Source organism: Sorex fumeus, unplaced genomic scaffold, assembly GCF_029834395.1.
Source record: "Sorex fumeus unplaced genomic scaffold, SorFum_2.1 ptg000131l, whole genome shotgun sequence".
NCBI lineage: Eukaryota > Metazoa > Chordata > Mammalia > Eulipotyphla > Soricidae > Sorex > Sorex fumeus.
In genome coordinates, this window is record NW_026606188.1 from 18,304,116 (window position 1) to 18,319,906 (window position 15,791).

At 41.6% G+C, this 15,791-nt stretch overlaps 1 protein-coding gene across 1 annotated transcript in view; it reads right to left on the reverse strand.

The window, feature by feature from the left end:
* MCC (MCC regulator of WNT signaling pathway) overlaps positions 1–15,791 on the reverse strand; it is a 275,994-nt gene that overhangs the window by 57,399 nt on the left and 202,804 nt on the right. Inside the window, exon 5 of the mRNA XM_056139034.1 lies at positions 633–796. Coding sequence (XP_055995009.1) covers positions 633–796 — 164 coding nt within the window. The remainder of the gene's footprint in view (positions 1–632; positions 797–15,791) is intronic.

The following is a 15,791-nucleotide window of genomic DNA, read 5'->3' on the forward strand; positions in this document are numbered from 1 at the left end:
AGACCTTGCTCCAGGGCACTTCGAACAGGTGGCTCACTTAGGCCTGAGCTTCCTTCTGGTTAGCAACATGAACTGATAGTTCATGAGTTTATCTTCTAGAAGTCTTAATATTTTAAGAGAACTTCAAGGTTAAGCTTACAGACTAAGTGTCATATTATAAAACATACTAAAATGCTGTGGATCAATGCTAGTAGTCTAAGTTTCCAAAGAGATTGTCAGTTTTACTACTGAGCCAGTGACCATATTTGGCAATATAGCAAACTTTCTTAATGTAACTCAGTCCAAGAAGAATATGCCAGGCTCTGGTGGCCCCTTCATACCATGGCTGTCCACTCTAGATCTTCTATACCATAGAAACACTATGAAGAAAAGTATTTGCTAAAATCACCTTCAAAAATGAGTTCCAGGGGCCTGAGTGATAGTACAGTGGGTAAGGCATTTGCCTTGCATGTGGCTGACCAGGGTTCGATCCCTGGCATCCCATATGGTCCCCAAGCACCGCCAGGAGTAATTCCTGATTGTAGAGACAGGAATGATCTTTGAGCATCACTGGGTGTGACCCCCAAAAAAAAGCAAAAAAAAAAAAAAAAAGAGTTACAATGCAAAGAGTCAAACAGGGCTGGGGACTCTACCTTCATCGCCAGGTCACAGTGTTCGCTGGCCGTGGTGAGCTGCTCTATGTGTCTGTCCACTTCAGCCACCGACAGGCTGCAGCTGCTTTTCTTCCTGCAGCACACAACATTCTCCAGTCCAGTCAGCACCCGCTGCAGTTCCAAGTTCAGATCACTGCACGTATCTACAAGTGAGTGTGAACAAAATGAGTTAAAGATGTAGGCAGTCCATCAACCTCAATATCAGGCCAAAATCCATAAGGTATATTGAAGAAAAGGTCAGTAAAACCCTCCACGATATTGAGGCTAACAGTATCTTCAAAGACGACACTCCACTGACCAACCAAGTGGAAACAGAGATAAACAAATGGGACTATCTTAAATTAAGAAGCTTCTGCACCTCAAAAGATACAGTGACCAGAATACAAAGAAATATACAGAATGGGAAAGCATATTCACCCAATACACATCTGATAAGGGGTTGATATCAAGGATATACGAAGCACTGGTTGAGCTCCACAAGAAGAAAACATCCAACCCCATCAAAAAATGGGGCGATGAAATGAACAGAAACTTTCTCAAAGAAGAAATCCGAATGGTTAAAAGGCACATGAGAAAATGCGAAAATGCTCTACATCGCTAATCATCAGGGAGATGCAGATCAAAACAACAATGAGGTATCATCTCACACCACAGAGACTGGCCCACTTCCAAAAGGACAAAAGCAACCGGTGTTGGCGCAGATGTGGGGAGAAAAGGACTTCACTGCTGGTGGGAATGCCGATTGGTTCAGCCCTTTTGGAAAACAGTATGGATGATTGTCAAAAAATTAGAAATTGAGCTCCTATTTGACCCAGCAATACCACTCCTGGGAATATCCAGGAGAGCCAAAAGAGTATAGCTGAAATGACATCTGCACGTCTAGGTTCATTGGTGCACTGTTGACAATAGCCAAAATCTGGAAAAAAAACCGAGTGCCCGAGAACAGATGACTGGTTAAAGAAACTCTGGTACATCTACACAATGGAGTGCTACAAAGCTGTTAGAAAAGATGAAGTCATGAAATTTACATACAAGTGGTACTACATGGAAAGTATCATGCTAAGTGAAATGAGTTAGAATGAGAGGGACAGACATAGAAAGATTGCATTCATCTGGAGAATATAAAGTAACAAAATAGGAGACTAACATCCAAGAATAGTTGAGATAAGTACCAGGAGGGTCACTCCATGGCTTGAAGGCCAGCCGCACATGCTAGGGAAAAGGCAGCTCAGATAGAGAAGGGAGCACCAAATAAAGGGTGTTGGGAGGATCCTCCAAGGATGGGAGATGAATGCTGAAAGTAGACTATAGACCAAACATGATTGCCACTCAATGCCTCTTTTGCAAACCTCAGCACGCAAAAGGAGAGAGAGAACAAAAGGGAATGCCCTGCCACAAAGGCGGGATGGGATGGGGATGAGATGGGGGGTGGGAGGGATACTGGGATCATTGGTGGTGGAGAATGGGCACTGGTGGAGGGATGGGCACTCGATCACTGTATAACTGAAACCCAAGCACAAAAACTTGTAAATCTACAACTGTACCTCATGTTGTTTCACTATTAAAAAAAAGATGTAGACAGTCCAGATCCTTTCTGAGTTGCTTACCAGGGGAGACCTTTCAGGAGTATGAAACAGCAGGGAGTCATTCAGTCTCCAAAGTCATGTAACATACTTCCTGAGGCTTCGACACGGTCTCTAGTGCAGACCATACCCATGTGACAGTTACATTCTCTAGCTTTTCGCTGGAAGTCAGCCACATCTCAAGTTTCCTTAGAACTAAATGTCAAAAAAGAGGATGCTGGGACTGCAGGTTTCACTGAACCCTCCTGCTCACCCAGCTAAGTGCTGACTCTAAGAAGAGTATCAGCTTTAAAAAACAAAACAAAAAATCCCTCATACCTTTACGAAACATACAAATTTTAAAAAAAAGGCCTCGGTTGTAGGGCTGGAGAGATGGGATGGTGGCTAAGATGCCTTTCACACAGCTGTCTCAGGGTCAGCCCCTGTACTTACATGGCCCCCTAACCCTTGCCAGGTGTGAGGAGTGATCTGTGAGCTCAGAGGCAGGAGTAAGCTTGAGCTCTGCTGGGTATGGCCAAATAACAAAATATTAAGAAAAGAAAAAAGTTTCCAGGTGAGAAGTTAAGAAAGAAACAGGGTAACAGATCACCCTTGGCCTTACTGAGATTACAATCATGATGTTTTTCTGAATATCTGATTGTCAACCTCTACCACTGTAATTTACCTCACTTCCTCCATAAGAGGGAACAGGTGGCCACAACAAATTACTTGTTATTTTCCCTATAAGTATCTTGTAAGTGATTATAATAATTTGATTATGATTTAAAAACATGATTTATTTTTAATTGCTGGACATTGAGAACCTGATCAGAGAAGGAAATCACCTTAATGTGAGCTAGATGTGTTTTAGAAGGCTTTTTTTTTTTTTGCTTTTCTTGGGTCACACCCGGTGATGCACAGGGCTTACTCCTGGCTGATGCACTCAGGAATCACTCCTGGCGGTGCTCAGGGGACCATATGTGATGTTGGGAATTGAACCCGGGTCGTTCGCATGCAAGGCAAATGCCCTACCCGCTGTACTATCGCTCCAACCCCTTAGGAGGCATTTTTTTTGTTTCTGGTTTTTATTTTTTTCCTTTTTTTTTTATTAGTGAAACACCATGAGGTACAGTTATAGACTTATAAATTTTTGTGCTTGGGTTTCAGTTATACAATGATCAAGTACCCATCCCTCCACCAGTGCTCATCCTCCACTACCACAGGTCCCAGCATCCCTCCCACCTCCCATCCCACCCTGCCTCTGTGGCAGGGCATTCCCCCTTGTTCTCTCTCTCTTCTTTTGGGTACTGTGTTTTGCAAGAGAGGCATTGAGTGGCAATCATGTTTGATCTATAGACTACTTTCAGCATGCTTCTCCCACCCTGGGAGGGTCCTCTTAGGAGGCATTTTTATTGGAAAAAAACCCTTAAATGTTATTTTAGATTCTATTCAGCACCTAGCCATTCAGTTTTGATAGCAATACAGGTGCTGACTATCAGCGCTCTCTCAAAGTACGTTCCTGTCCTCTAGCCAGTCTTCTCCCTGCAGGAAGGGAGCTCATGATCAGCATGGCTTTCCTTCTTACACGAATGGAAATGGTCAGTTCCTTTTGGTGCTTACCTTTGGAAGTTTCTAGAAAACCTGCATTTGCAAAATAGGATTTATCAGAATATCCTGGTGAATCTGATTATCTACGTTATCTAAGTCTAGTGAGAAAACAAGCCTCAAGTTTTCATTCCCACCAACGCATACAGTATGTTCCTCCTCTCAAAACTCTCTGTGAACAGAACCACTGTCCATCCAGACACAGAGGCAGCTCGCAGGGAGTCTCGGCCTCTTTTTCCTCACATCCTAACGTCAATGCAAATTATGGCTGTAACCCCTAAAACACCCCCCAAATGACTTTCTTACCACTGATAGCACCATAGTTCAAGCTCTTTATTTCTGAGCTGGGTCAGCGACACCACTTACTTCTACTCCCCACACCACAGTCAAAGTGGTGGGTCAGACCCCTTTGTTCCCTGGCCCAGACCTTTAAGTAGCTACCCGCATCTCAGAGTTTGAGCCCCAGCTCCCTACCAAAGTCTGTGTGACTCTGCATGCTCAAGACTGATATTCTCAAATTGGGTCGTCCATGGAATTTCCTAGGGAGCTTTTGTAACCTACCAGCACCTAGGCCCCACTCCAGGCCAATTAAATCATAATCTCTGGGGATGGGACTTCGGCACTAGACATTGTTGACAACTCCTCAACAATGCTCCTGTGCAGGCAGGTAGAGAACTGTCTGTTCCTGGCCTCACCTGTGCACTTCCACCCCACCACACCTGTTTTCTCTCCATCCCTGGAACATGCCCATCTCCTGTTTGTTCCAGGCTTCCTTTTCCTTTGCAGTCTCCTTTGCTGAAATTTCTTGCTTTCTAAATACTACATCTTTTCAGCTCTCAAATCAAATATAACCTGCTCACCAATCTTCCCTATCTAAAGCATGCAGTTCCATAATAAGTTCTCCCTCTAATAAATTCATAAACTATTATCCTATTTTCTTCATGGCAATTATCACTATCTGATCTGACTTATGTGTTTGTTATCTTTGCTCTACAAAACCATAAGCTCTGTGAAAGAAGGGTCTTTGATCGTCCTTATAGCTGTGACAAAGAATAGTGTAGGCGAATTAAAATTATTATTATTGAATCACTGTGAGATAGAGTTGCAAAGCTGTTCATGGCTGGGTTTCAGTCATACAATGTTCCAACACCCATCTTTCTACCAGTGTACGTTTCCCACCACTAATGTCCCCAGTTTCCCTCCTACTAGTCTATCTCTACGGCAGGCACTTTTCCTTCTTTCTCTTTCTCCTCTCTCTCTTCTTTCTCCACTCCCCTCCATCCCTCCCCCCTTTGGGCATTATGGTTTGCCATACAGATACTTAGAGGTTCTCATGTATGTTCCTTTACATATTTTAAGCATGCAGTTCTAATCCAGTGTGATAATTTCCAACTACCTTTGTCACAGCGGTCCCTCCTCTATCCCAACTGCCTTCTCCTGCAGCACTTGAGGCAGGCCTCCAACCCTGGACCAATCCTCCTGGCCTTTGTTTCTACTGTCCTGGGGTATCAGTGTTTTCTACTATTATGTTTTCTACATATTATGTTTCATTGGACACAAATGAATCCAATCATTCTACGCCTATCCCTCTCCTTCTTACCCATTTCGCTTGGTATGATATTCTCCAACTCTATCCATTTATAAGCAAATTTCATAATAATCATTTTTTCCTAACAGCTGCATGTATTCCATTGTGCACTGTACCATAGTTTCTTTATCTGGTCCTCTGTTCTCAGGCATTGGGGTTATTTCCAGATTCTGGCTATTGTGAACAGTGTTGCAATGAACCTAAAAGTGCATGTATTTCTGCTGTGTTTTTTTGGGCTCCCAGATTATATTCCCAGAAGTGGTATTGATGGGTCGTAGGGAAGCTCATTTAAGTGAGCAAATATAAACAACACATGATTGATGTATTCTTTACAAGACTAGAAGCAAACTGCCAATGGCTGTACGTTGTTCATTGATCTTATTCCTTTTTGTCCTTATTATGAGTCGTGCCCTGAACTGCTAACAACTGGAGGATACTCTTACTGCAGAAAGTGCTACAGGAAAGGAGTCAAGTATGCATCATTAAGTCAAAAGGAAATCCAGAGCAAGAAAATCACATGTGCTGGTGGGATTACTGCTGGAAAACATTTCATTTTTTTACAATGATCAGAAGTTTTTCCTACTGAACACCTACTTAGAGTCGCAGAGTTTCTTGTACCTTGAGCTAGAACTGAAGTAGATTCCTATAAAACCTGCACTAAATGTATCTAAATGAGGGTTAGAGAGAGAATCCAACAGACTGGAGCACACGCTTTACATGCAGAAAGCCCAGTTAGATCACCAGCACCACATGGTCTCCTGGCACTACTGGGAGTGCCCCACGAGAAGACCTCAGTACCCAAGAGCACCTAGGTGTGTGCCAAAGTCAAACACAAAGAACTCAACTCTATATGAGTGGAATGAGACAATACCTTTATTTGGTGAGTCTATAATGATGTCCCTAGCACAACCCTACCGGAAGCAATGATCAAAAGGTGTGACCAAGTTGCATTCTGCCCATGTTGGGATGCAGAAAACAGGAAAAGGGAACGATACCTAATTTCAATCAAACAATCTCTGTGTCCAGGCTCCAGGCTGCAGCTGGAAGTCAGGTACAAGGCTAACTGAGGCCTGGGCCAGTTTTCCCTGACATTTTTTAAATTAAAGCACTGTGATTTACAAAGCTATTCACAGTCGAGTTTTAGACATAAAAATTTGCAGAACTGATCCTACCACCAGTGTCAAGTTCCCTCCACTGGGCTATTTTTTTTTAATTTATTTATTTTTTTACAGTTGTAGATTTACAATTTTTTTTTGTGCTTGGGTTTCAATTATACAGTGATCAGATACCCATCCCTCCACCAGTGCCCGTTTTTCACCACCATGGATAATATCCCTCCCACCCCCATCCCCCCATCCCCCCCTGCCTCTGTGGCAGGACAATCCCCTGTGTTCTCTCTCTCCGTTTGGGTGTTGTGGTCTGCAAAAGAGGCATTGAGTGGCAAACATGTTCAGTCCATAGTCTACTTTCGACATGCACCTCCCCTCCTGGGAGGATCCTCCAAACATCCTTTATTTGGTGCTCCCTTCTCTATCTGAACTGCCCTTTCCTCTAGGATACCCGGCTGGCCTCTAAGTTATGGAGTAATCCTCCTGGTGCTGATCTCAGCTATTCTTGGGTATTAATCTCATACTTTGTTACTTTATATCCCCCAGATGAATGCAATCTTTCTATGTCTATCCCTCTCTTTCTGACTCATTTCGCTTAGCATGATACTTTCCATATTGTACCACTTGTATGTAAATTTCATGACTTCATCTTTTCTAACAGCTACATAGTACTCCATTGTGTAGATGTACCAAAGTTTCTTTAACCAGTCATCTGTTCTTGGGCATTCAGGTTTCTTCCAGTTTCTGGCTATTGTAAAGAGTGCTGCAATGAACAAACAAGTGCAGATGTCACTTCGACTATACATTTTTGCTTCTCTGGGATATATTCCCAGGAGTGGTATTGCTGGGTCAAATGGGAGCTCAATTTCTAATTTTTTGAGAATCGTCCATACTGTTGTCCAGAAGGGCTGAACCAGTGGACATTCCCACCAACAGTGAAGGAGTGTCCCTTTCTCGCCACATCCACGCCAGCATCGGTTGCTTTTGTTCTTTTGAATGTGGGCCAGTCTCTGAGGTGTGAGATGGTATCTCATTGTGGTTTTGATCTGCATCTCTCTGATGATTAATGATGTAGAGCATTTTCTCATGTGCTTTTTTGCCATTCGGATTTCTTCTTTGAGAAAGTTTCTGTTCATTTCATTGCCCCATTTTTGGATGGGGTTGGATGTTTTCTTCTTGTGGAGTTTAACCAGTATTTTGTATATCCTGGATATCAACCCCTTGTCAGATGTGTATTCGGCGAATATCCTTTCCCATTCTGTAGACTGTCTTTGTATCCTGGTCACTGTTTCTTTGGAGGTGCAGAAGCTTCTTAGTTTAAGATAGTCCCATTTATCTATCTCTGTTTTCACTTGCTTGGCCAGTGGCATGGCATCTTTGAAGATACCATTAGCTTCAATATCATGGAGGGTTTTGCCAACTTTATTTTCAATGTACCTTATGGTTTCTGGTCTGATGTTGAGGTCTTTAATCCATTTTGATCTTACTTTTGTACATGGTGTTAGGCAGAGTTCTGAGCCTATTTTTTTGCATGTAGCCGTCCAATGATGCCAACATAATTTATTAAAGAGGCTTTCCTTACTCCACTTCACATTACTTGCACCTTTATCAAAGATTAGATGATCATATGATTGAGGGGAGATGTCAGTGTATTCAACCCTGTTCCATTGGTCTGCAGTTCTGCCTTTGTTCCAGTACCATGCTGTTTTAATTATTACTACTTTGTAGTACAGTTTGAAGTTCGGGAGGTTGATTCCCCCCATTTTCTTTTCCCCAAGAATTGCTTTAGCTATTCGTGGGGGCTTATTGTTCCATATAAATTTCAGGAGTGTTTGCTCCATTTCTTTGAAGAATGTCATGGGTATCCTTATAGGGATTGCATTGAATTTGTACAGTGCTTTGGGAAGTATTGCCATTTTGACAATGTTAAGTCTCCCGACCCATGAGCAGGGGATATCTTTCCATTTCCTCATGTCCTCTTTTATTTCCTGAAGTAGCGTTTTGTAGTTTTCTTTGTACAGGTCCTTTACTTCCTTAGTTAAGCTGATTCCTAGGTACTTGATTTTCTGGGGCACAATTGTGAACGGGATTGTTTTTTTCATGTTGCTTTCTTCTCTCTCACTGTTTGCGTATAGGAAAGCCATGGACTTTTGGGTATTGATTTTATAACCTGCAACTTTACTATACGAGTCTATTGTTTCTAGGAGTTTTTTGGTGGAGGTTATTGGGTTCTCTAAGTAGAGTATCCTATCATCTGCGAATAGTGAGAGCTTGATTTCTTCCTTTCCTACCTGAATGCCCTTAATATCTTTTTCTTGCCTAATCGCTATTGCAAGTACTTCCAGTACTATATTGAACAGAAGTGGAGAGAGTGGGCATTCCTGTCTCGTCCCTGATCTTAGAGGGAAGGCTCTCAGTTTTTCCCCATTGAGGATGATGCTTGCTGTAGGCTTGTGGTAGATGGCTTTAATTATGTTGAGGAAGGTCCCCTCTATACCCATTTTGGCTAGGGTTTTCATCATAAAGGGGTGCTGGATCTTGTCAAATGCTTTCTCTGCATCTATTGATATAATCATATGCTTTTTATCTTTTCTTTTGTTGATATGATGGATTATGTTGATTGATTTTCGAATGTTAAACCATCCTTGCATCCCTGGGATGAATCCTACTTGGTCATGGTGTATGATCTTTTTGATGAGTAGTTGGATTCTATTTGCTAGTAGTTTGTTGAGGATCTTTGCATCTGTGTTCATCAGGGATATCGGCCTGTAATTCTCTTTCTTTGTGGTATCTCTATCTGCTTTTGGTATCAGTGTGATATTTGCTTCGTAGAAACTGTTTGGAAGTGTTTTTGATATTTCAATTTCGTGGAAAAGCTTAAAGAGCATTGGGAGTAAGTCCTCTTTAAAGATTTGGAAGAATTCACTAGTGAATCCATCCGGGCCAGGACTTTTGTGCTTGGGGAGACTTTTCATTACCATTTCAATTTCCTTGATGGTGATAGGTCTGTTCAGGTATTGCAGGTCTTCTTGGTTCAGCCTTGGGAGTCTGTAGGAGTCTAGGAATTTATCCATTTCCTCGAGGTTTTGATGTTCCGTGGCATAAAGCTTCTCAAAGTACTCCCTGAGGATCCTCTGAATTTCTGTGGTTTCTGTTGTAATGACCCCCTTTTCATTTCTGATTCGGTTTATTAAGGTTTTCTCTCTCCCTTTCTTTGTGAGTTTTGCTAGAGGGTTATCGATCTTGTTAATTTTCTCAAAGAACCAGCTCTTGGTTTCATTGATCTTTCAGATTGTTTTTTGGATTTCCATCCTGTTAATCTCTGCTCTGGGTTTTATTATTTTCTTCCTCCTGTTCGGGTTGTGCTCCTTTTTTTGGTCCTTCTCCAAGCTCTTAAGCTGTGAGGTTAGGTTACTTATGTGTGCTCGCTCCTCCTTCCTGAGGAATGCTTTTAGAGCTATAAACTTTCCTCTTAACACTGCCTTTGCTGTGTCCCATAAGTTTTGGTAACTCGTGTTCTCATTTTCATTCGTTTCTAGGAATCTTTTGATTTCCTCTTTGATTTCCTGTCTAATCCACTCGTTGTTCAATAGTGCACTGTTTAATTTCCAGGTGTTTGATTTAGTTTTCTGTTTTTGTGTGTGATTTACTTCTAATTTCAGCGCATTATGGTCTGAGAAGATTGTTGATACAATCTCTATCTTCTTAATTTTATGGAGGCAAGTTTTGTGGTTCAGCATGTGGTCTATCTTGGAGAATGTTCCATGGACGCTTGAGAAGAATGTGTATTCAGCTTTTTGTGGATGAAGTGTCCTATATATATCTACCAAGTCCCTTTCTTCCATTGTTTCCCTCAAATGAAGTATGTCCTTGCTAAGCTTGAGTCTGGTTGATCTATCAAGAGGTGACAAAGCAGTGTTGAAGTCTCCCACTAGTATTGTGTTGCTATTGATGTCTTTTTCCAAATCTATGAGTAGTTGTTTTAAGTACTTTGCTGGTCTCTCATTAGGTGCATATACATTTATTATTGTAAGTTCTTCCTGTTGTACAGATCCTTTGATCAATAAGAAATGGCCTTCACTGTCTCTTATGACCTTCCTCACTCTGAAATCGATGTGGTCTGATATAAGGATGGCTACCACTGGGCTATTTTTTAAATGGTGAAGAATTTTGATCACCATTTCACTTTCATTGATAGTAATTGACTTGTTCAGGCGTTCTGCTACTTCTAGACTGAATTTTGGAAGTAGGAGTTTCAAATTATAGGAGTTGAAAATTTTATCAGTTTCTTCTATGTTCTCCCATTATATGGCATGAAGATTTTTAAAGTAACCCCTGATGAATTTGAATTTCTGTGTTATCTATGGTAACATGTCTCCTTTCATTTCTGATTTTATTTTATTAGAGTTTTCTTTTTCCTTCTTTGTGGGTCTTTTTTTTTTAAGTCTTTTTAAGTCTTTTTTTTTTTTTAGTTTTCATTTCATTAATTTTTACTTCAGGTTTTATTTTCTTTCTTCTGCTTGTTATTAGGGTTTTTTTTTTTTGTCTTTTTAGTTGCTTAATTGTATAGTTAGGTCATTTATATGATTTTTTTTTCTTGTTTCTTAATGAATTCTTGCAGTGCCTTGAACTTTCCTCTCCACGTTGCTGTTGCTATGTCCCATATATTCTGGTAGTTCCTATCTTCATTCTCAGTTGTTTCCAGGAATCTTGATTTCTTCTCTGTCCCATTTAATTTTCAGTAATGACTTGTTTAATTTCCAAGTATTTAAAATTTTTTTTGTTTTTGTCCCGTTTTTCTTTATGATTAACTTCCATTTTCAACACATCACAGTCAGAAAATTATTGATACATTTCCTTTTTTGATTTTTTGAGTTATGTTTAAAGACCCAAAATGTGGTCTATCGCGGAGAATGCCCAAATGCATTGGAGAAAAAAGTGTATTTGAGGTTTGTGGAATAAAGAACACTATACATGTCTGTTAAGCTCATTGTTTTCATTTCTTTGTTCAAAGCCAGTAATTCCATGTTGAGCTTTAGCCCAGTTAATCTAACCAGAAGTAATAAAGCAGTTTTGGAGTTTCCAACTACTATTGTGTTGCTGTAATATCGTCTGTCATTATGCTAGCAACTGTTTTGAATCTGGGTGCATGCACTCCTTAGCTCTTGGAACTTCTCAACTATGATTTATTTGAGTAATGATCCTTCATCTGAGTTTCCTCTCTATTCTTCAGGGGTTCCAATGATTCATATGTTGTTCCTCTTCAAATCATCCCATAATTCTCTGATGTGCTTTTCATTGAGAGATTCTCCATCATATGTTGTTGTAGAGGTTTCCTGCATCTCATTTTAAAGCTCACTGATTTTTTCCTCAGATGCTGTTACTTCCATTGACTAAAAGAGTCACCTAGTAAACTTTTTAAGTTTGTCACTTCTGACTATAGTTTCCTCATTTCTGACTTCATCTTTTCTTGTACTTGTACCATTGCTTCAATGAGCTCATTACACATCCTCCATGTTCTCTCTAAAGTTCTTATCTGACAGACTATAGAGCTGGTTTGTCTTATAGTCTGTCTGATCTGACTATAGAGCTGGTTAGTACTGATTCAGTCTTCTGTGCTATCTTTGGTCACTAAGTATAGTGGCATTCTATATTGCTTCCCCATTGTGTCTGTTCCAGTCTGGTGGGGAATCTTAAATTCACCACGTGTACCTCAGTAGTCACCTCCACTCCCACCCCCCTGCCACGATGCCCCCTAGTGCACTAGCTGGGTGTTACTCTTTCTTCCTTGTTGGTGCTTGCTAGATAACACTGGTTTGTCCTTTCTCCTCCACCACAGGGAGCTTAAGTTTATTGAGTAATGCCCATTACAGTGCTTCTCAGGCACTCCCATTCCTCTGTGTTTAACTTCTCCATTGTGCTCTACTTCCTCTATCTGTTAATCATTTATATCCCCAAATCAGACCCTGTGACGTGTAAAGTCAGGTTGTTCAGAGGAGTTTGGGCTTTGTATTTGTAAGTGAAATATTGCTTTTTCTCTTTCAAGATGTCCTTTGCGATAGTTTGCTTTAGGGCAATATCCTTTTTGCATAGACACAGGAAAAGAATGCTGTGCTTTTGTTACTTGGGAGTTAATTGACTCCGAATAATATTTACTCCTGGGCATCAGTCATATTTACTCAGCTTATGTTAACTTAAGTTGCCCTTAGTTCCTAGCACCCCAAAAGCAGGGTCCCAATGAGGGACTTGGATGGACCCAGGGCAAGCCATAAGCTAGCCTGGCATTGAAAAGGTGCTGAAATACTGCTAACAAGGAAGAAAGAGAGGACTAGAAATATTACGAAGAAGTAAATTTAAGATGACCTGTGTAAACTCCTTTCCTGGGCTGTGTAAGTACCTTTAGCTCAGGTGAAGCTAGGAGTGATCACTAGTTAAGGGATATTTGCGTGCTCTGGGCGTCTCTCTCTTACCACCTGCATTCAGTGCTCTGGAACCACTTCCCCGCCTGGAATGGCCGTTGCCTTGGGCGGACAAAGGAGGAACAAGGGCCAAGCTTGTTGGTGATCAGTGGTCATTTATTCCATCTCTGGTCTCTTCCAAACTCTCTCCATAACTCTCAGAACTTTCTCCCCAACTTGCCCCCAACTCTCTCCAACCCTCTAACTCCACAACACTCTCCCCCTCAGGCCACAATTAACACACCCACACTCTATCTCACACACACTAACCCCCCCCCCCCCCCCCCAGCAACTATGTCTCTTTCTTTATCCCCTCCCAAACCATGTCTCCTGCCAGGAAAGGCAGTCAACATGTTTTTCAAGTCTTCCTGACCACATGCAGCATGAGAGGGCAAAATAGCTCTTTTTTTTTTTATTAAAAATTTTTTTAATAGTGAGACATCATGAGGTACAGTTGCAGACTTACACATTTTTGTGCTTGGGTTTCAATTATACAATGATCAAATACCCATCCCTCCACCAGTGCCCATTTCCCACCACCATGGATCCCAGTATCTCTCCCACCCCCCATTCCCCCATCCCACCCTGCCTCTGTGGCAGGGCATTCCCTTTTGTTCTCTCTCTCTCTTATTGGGTGTTGTGGTTTGCAAAAGAGGCAATGGGTGACAATCATGTTTAGTCTATAGTCTACTTTCCGCATGCTTCTCCCATCCTGGGAGGATCCTCCCAACACCTTTATTTGGTATTCCCTTCTTTATCTGAGCTCCCTTTTCCCCTAGTATGTGTGGTTGACCTCCAAGTTATGGAGTAACATTCCTGGTACTAATCTTGGCCATTCTTGGGTGTTAGTCTCCTATTTTGTTACTTTATGTTCCCTAGCTGAATGCAATCTTTCTATGTCTATCACTTTCTTTCTGAGTCACAAAATAGCTCTTAAGTTGTGTTTCTTCTCTCCTTAGTCAAGTAACTTAATTAACATCTTTAATTCTCCTTCCCAATATTTGCCATTCTGTACAGACACAGTAGTAGACACATTTAGGCTTGGAGGGCAATTCTCCTGGGGACATCTCACTACACTCAGATTACAGTGCTCAGGCTGGATCAATCATTCCTAACCCCAGATGAATCTAGTTATTACTTTTTGGATCATGACAGAATTTGTCCTTGACCATGCTCTTAACTTCTGGTTAAGCATTAGGGCACTTTGCCCAGGCCCATTTCGATGCCGGGTACCTCACAGCTTGCCCTGGGTCCATCCAATCCCTCGTTGGAACCCTGCTTTTAGGCATCTAGGAAGTAAGGAAAACTGAGGCTTAAGTCAAGAGAGCAGATGTCCAGGAGGTAATATTATCTGGAATCAATTAACTCCCAAGTTACAGGCTTGTTTTTTTTTCTTTTTGGGTCACACCCGGTGATGCACAGGGGTTACTCCTGGCTTTGCACTCAGGAATTACTCCTGGCAGTGCTTGGGGGACCATATGGAATGCTGGGAATCAAATCCAGGCCAGCCACATGCAAGGCAAACACCCTACCCACTGTTCTATCACTCCAGCCCCCAGGCTCATCTTTTTAAACTGTCTACCTGTGCCCATACAAAAGGCAATTTCTCTGGAAAAATGCATGCAAAAGACATTGAGAAGAGAAAAACAGTATTTACAAGTCAGAGGAGTCTGATCAGGAGACAAAGGTAATTGACAGGTTGGAGGATCAATAAACAAACCCAAGCTCCCTGCGGTCAAGGAGAAAGGTAAACCAATGTTATCCTACAATGACTGTTTAAATGGATATGGACTAAGGAAAGGAGAAATAACGCCTTTAGATAGGATTCTGCCTAACCAATACTATTGTTACTAACTAGTGTTCCCTTTCTTCTTTGTTAGCACTATCCCAGCCAATTCTGTTGTTACTAACTAGTTGCTTATAGAGTTTTGCATGAGGATTCCTGCAAGGCTTTCAATGTCATTGGTGCTGCCATTACTCCAGCTGTAAATTAAGATTCTATGGTCTATTACTCCCTTAGCTACATTTGTGAGTTTTTGTTTGAATAAGATTTGGGCTATAATTAAGTCATTAGCACAGTATGGTCAGAGGCAACCAACTGAGTCCAGAGTGAGTTAAGTACAAGAATCCCATGTGTTTTCCTGTGGAATATGAAGGAGGAAAGTAGTGTGCAGATGCATTTATGTGCTTCTAGGGGCTAGATGAGATGGTGGATTCTGGGGTCGTGATCCTTCTGTAGCACTCTTTGGGGATACTCCAGAGCAAACAGGCAAGGTGTCCATAGTACCCCCATGGACCACACTGTTACTGACCTGTAAGTGAGGTGAGTTGGTGTGACATAACCATGGGGTCCTTGTGTGATGCTCTTGGGGGTACAGAGGGGTAAATGTGGTGGGTGCAATAGTTGGTTGTGCACTTTAGTCACAATGCTTCTATACACTTGGCTGCTGGGCACCATGCATCATACACTTTCTTTCTGTGATGCCAGGGATCCCTAACAGTACTACTGAGATTGAACTCAGCATGTGGGTAATTCTGGAGATCAAACTCACAGCCTCATACCTGCAAAATGGGCTCTGTACCACTGAACCACAGTCTTGGGCCTCCCAAAGAGGATTAAACACTTTTTTTAATCTTAGGAAACTGATGAACCCTCATCCCTAGCCTGTTATCCATAGAGCTTGGTTTTATACAAGTTTCAGTAAGGATCAGGATACACTTGGCTCTTCTTTGTCATTGTTGCCTCTTTGAAATTTCACAAGAAGACAAAGTATAGGACTATAGAAATAGCTCAAATGGCAGTAGCATATGATGTG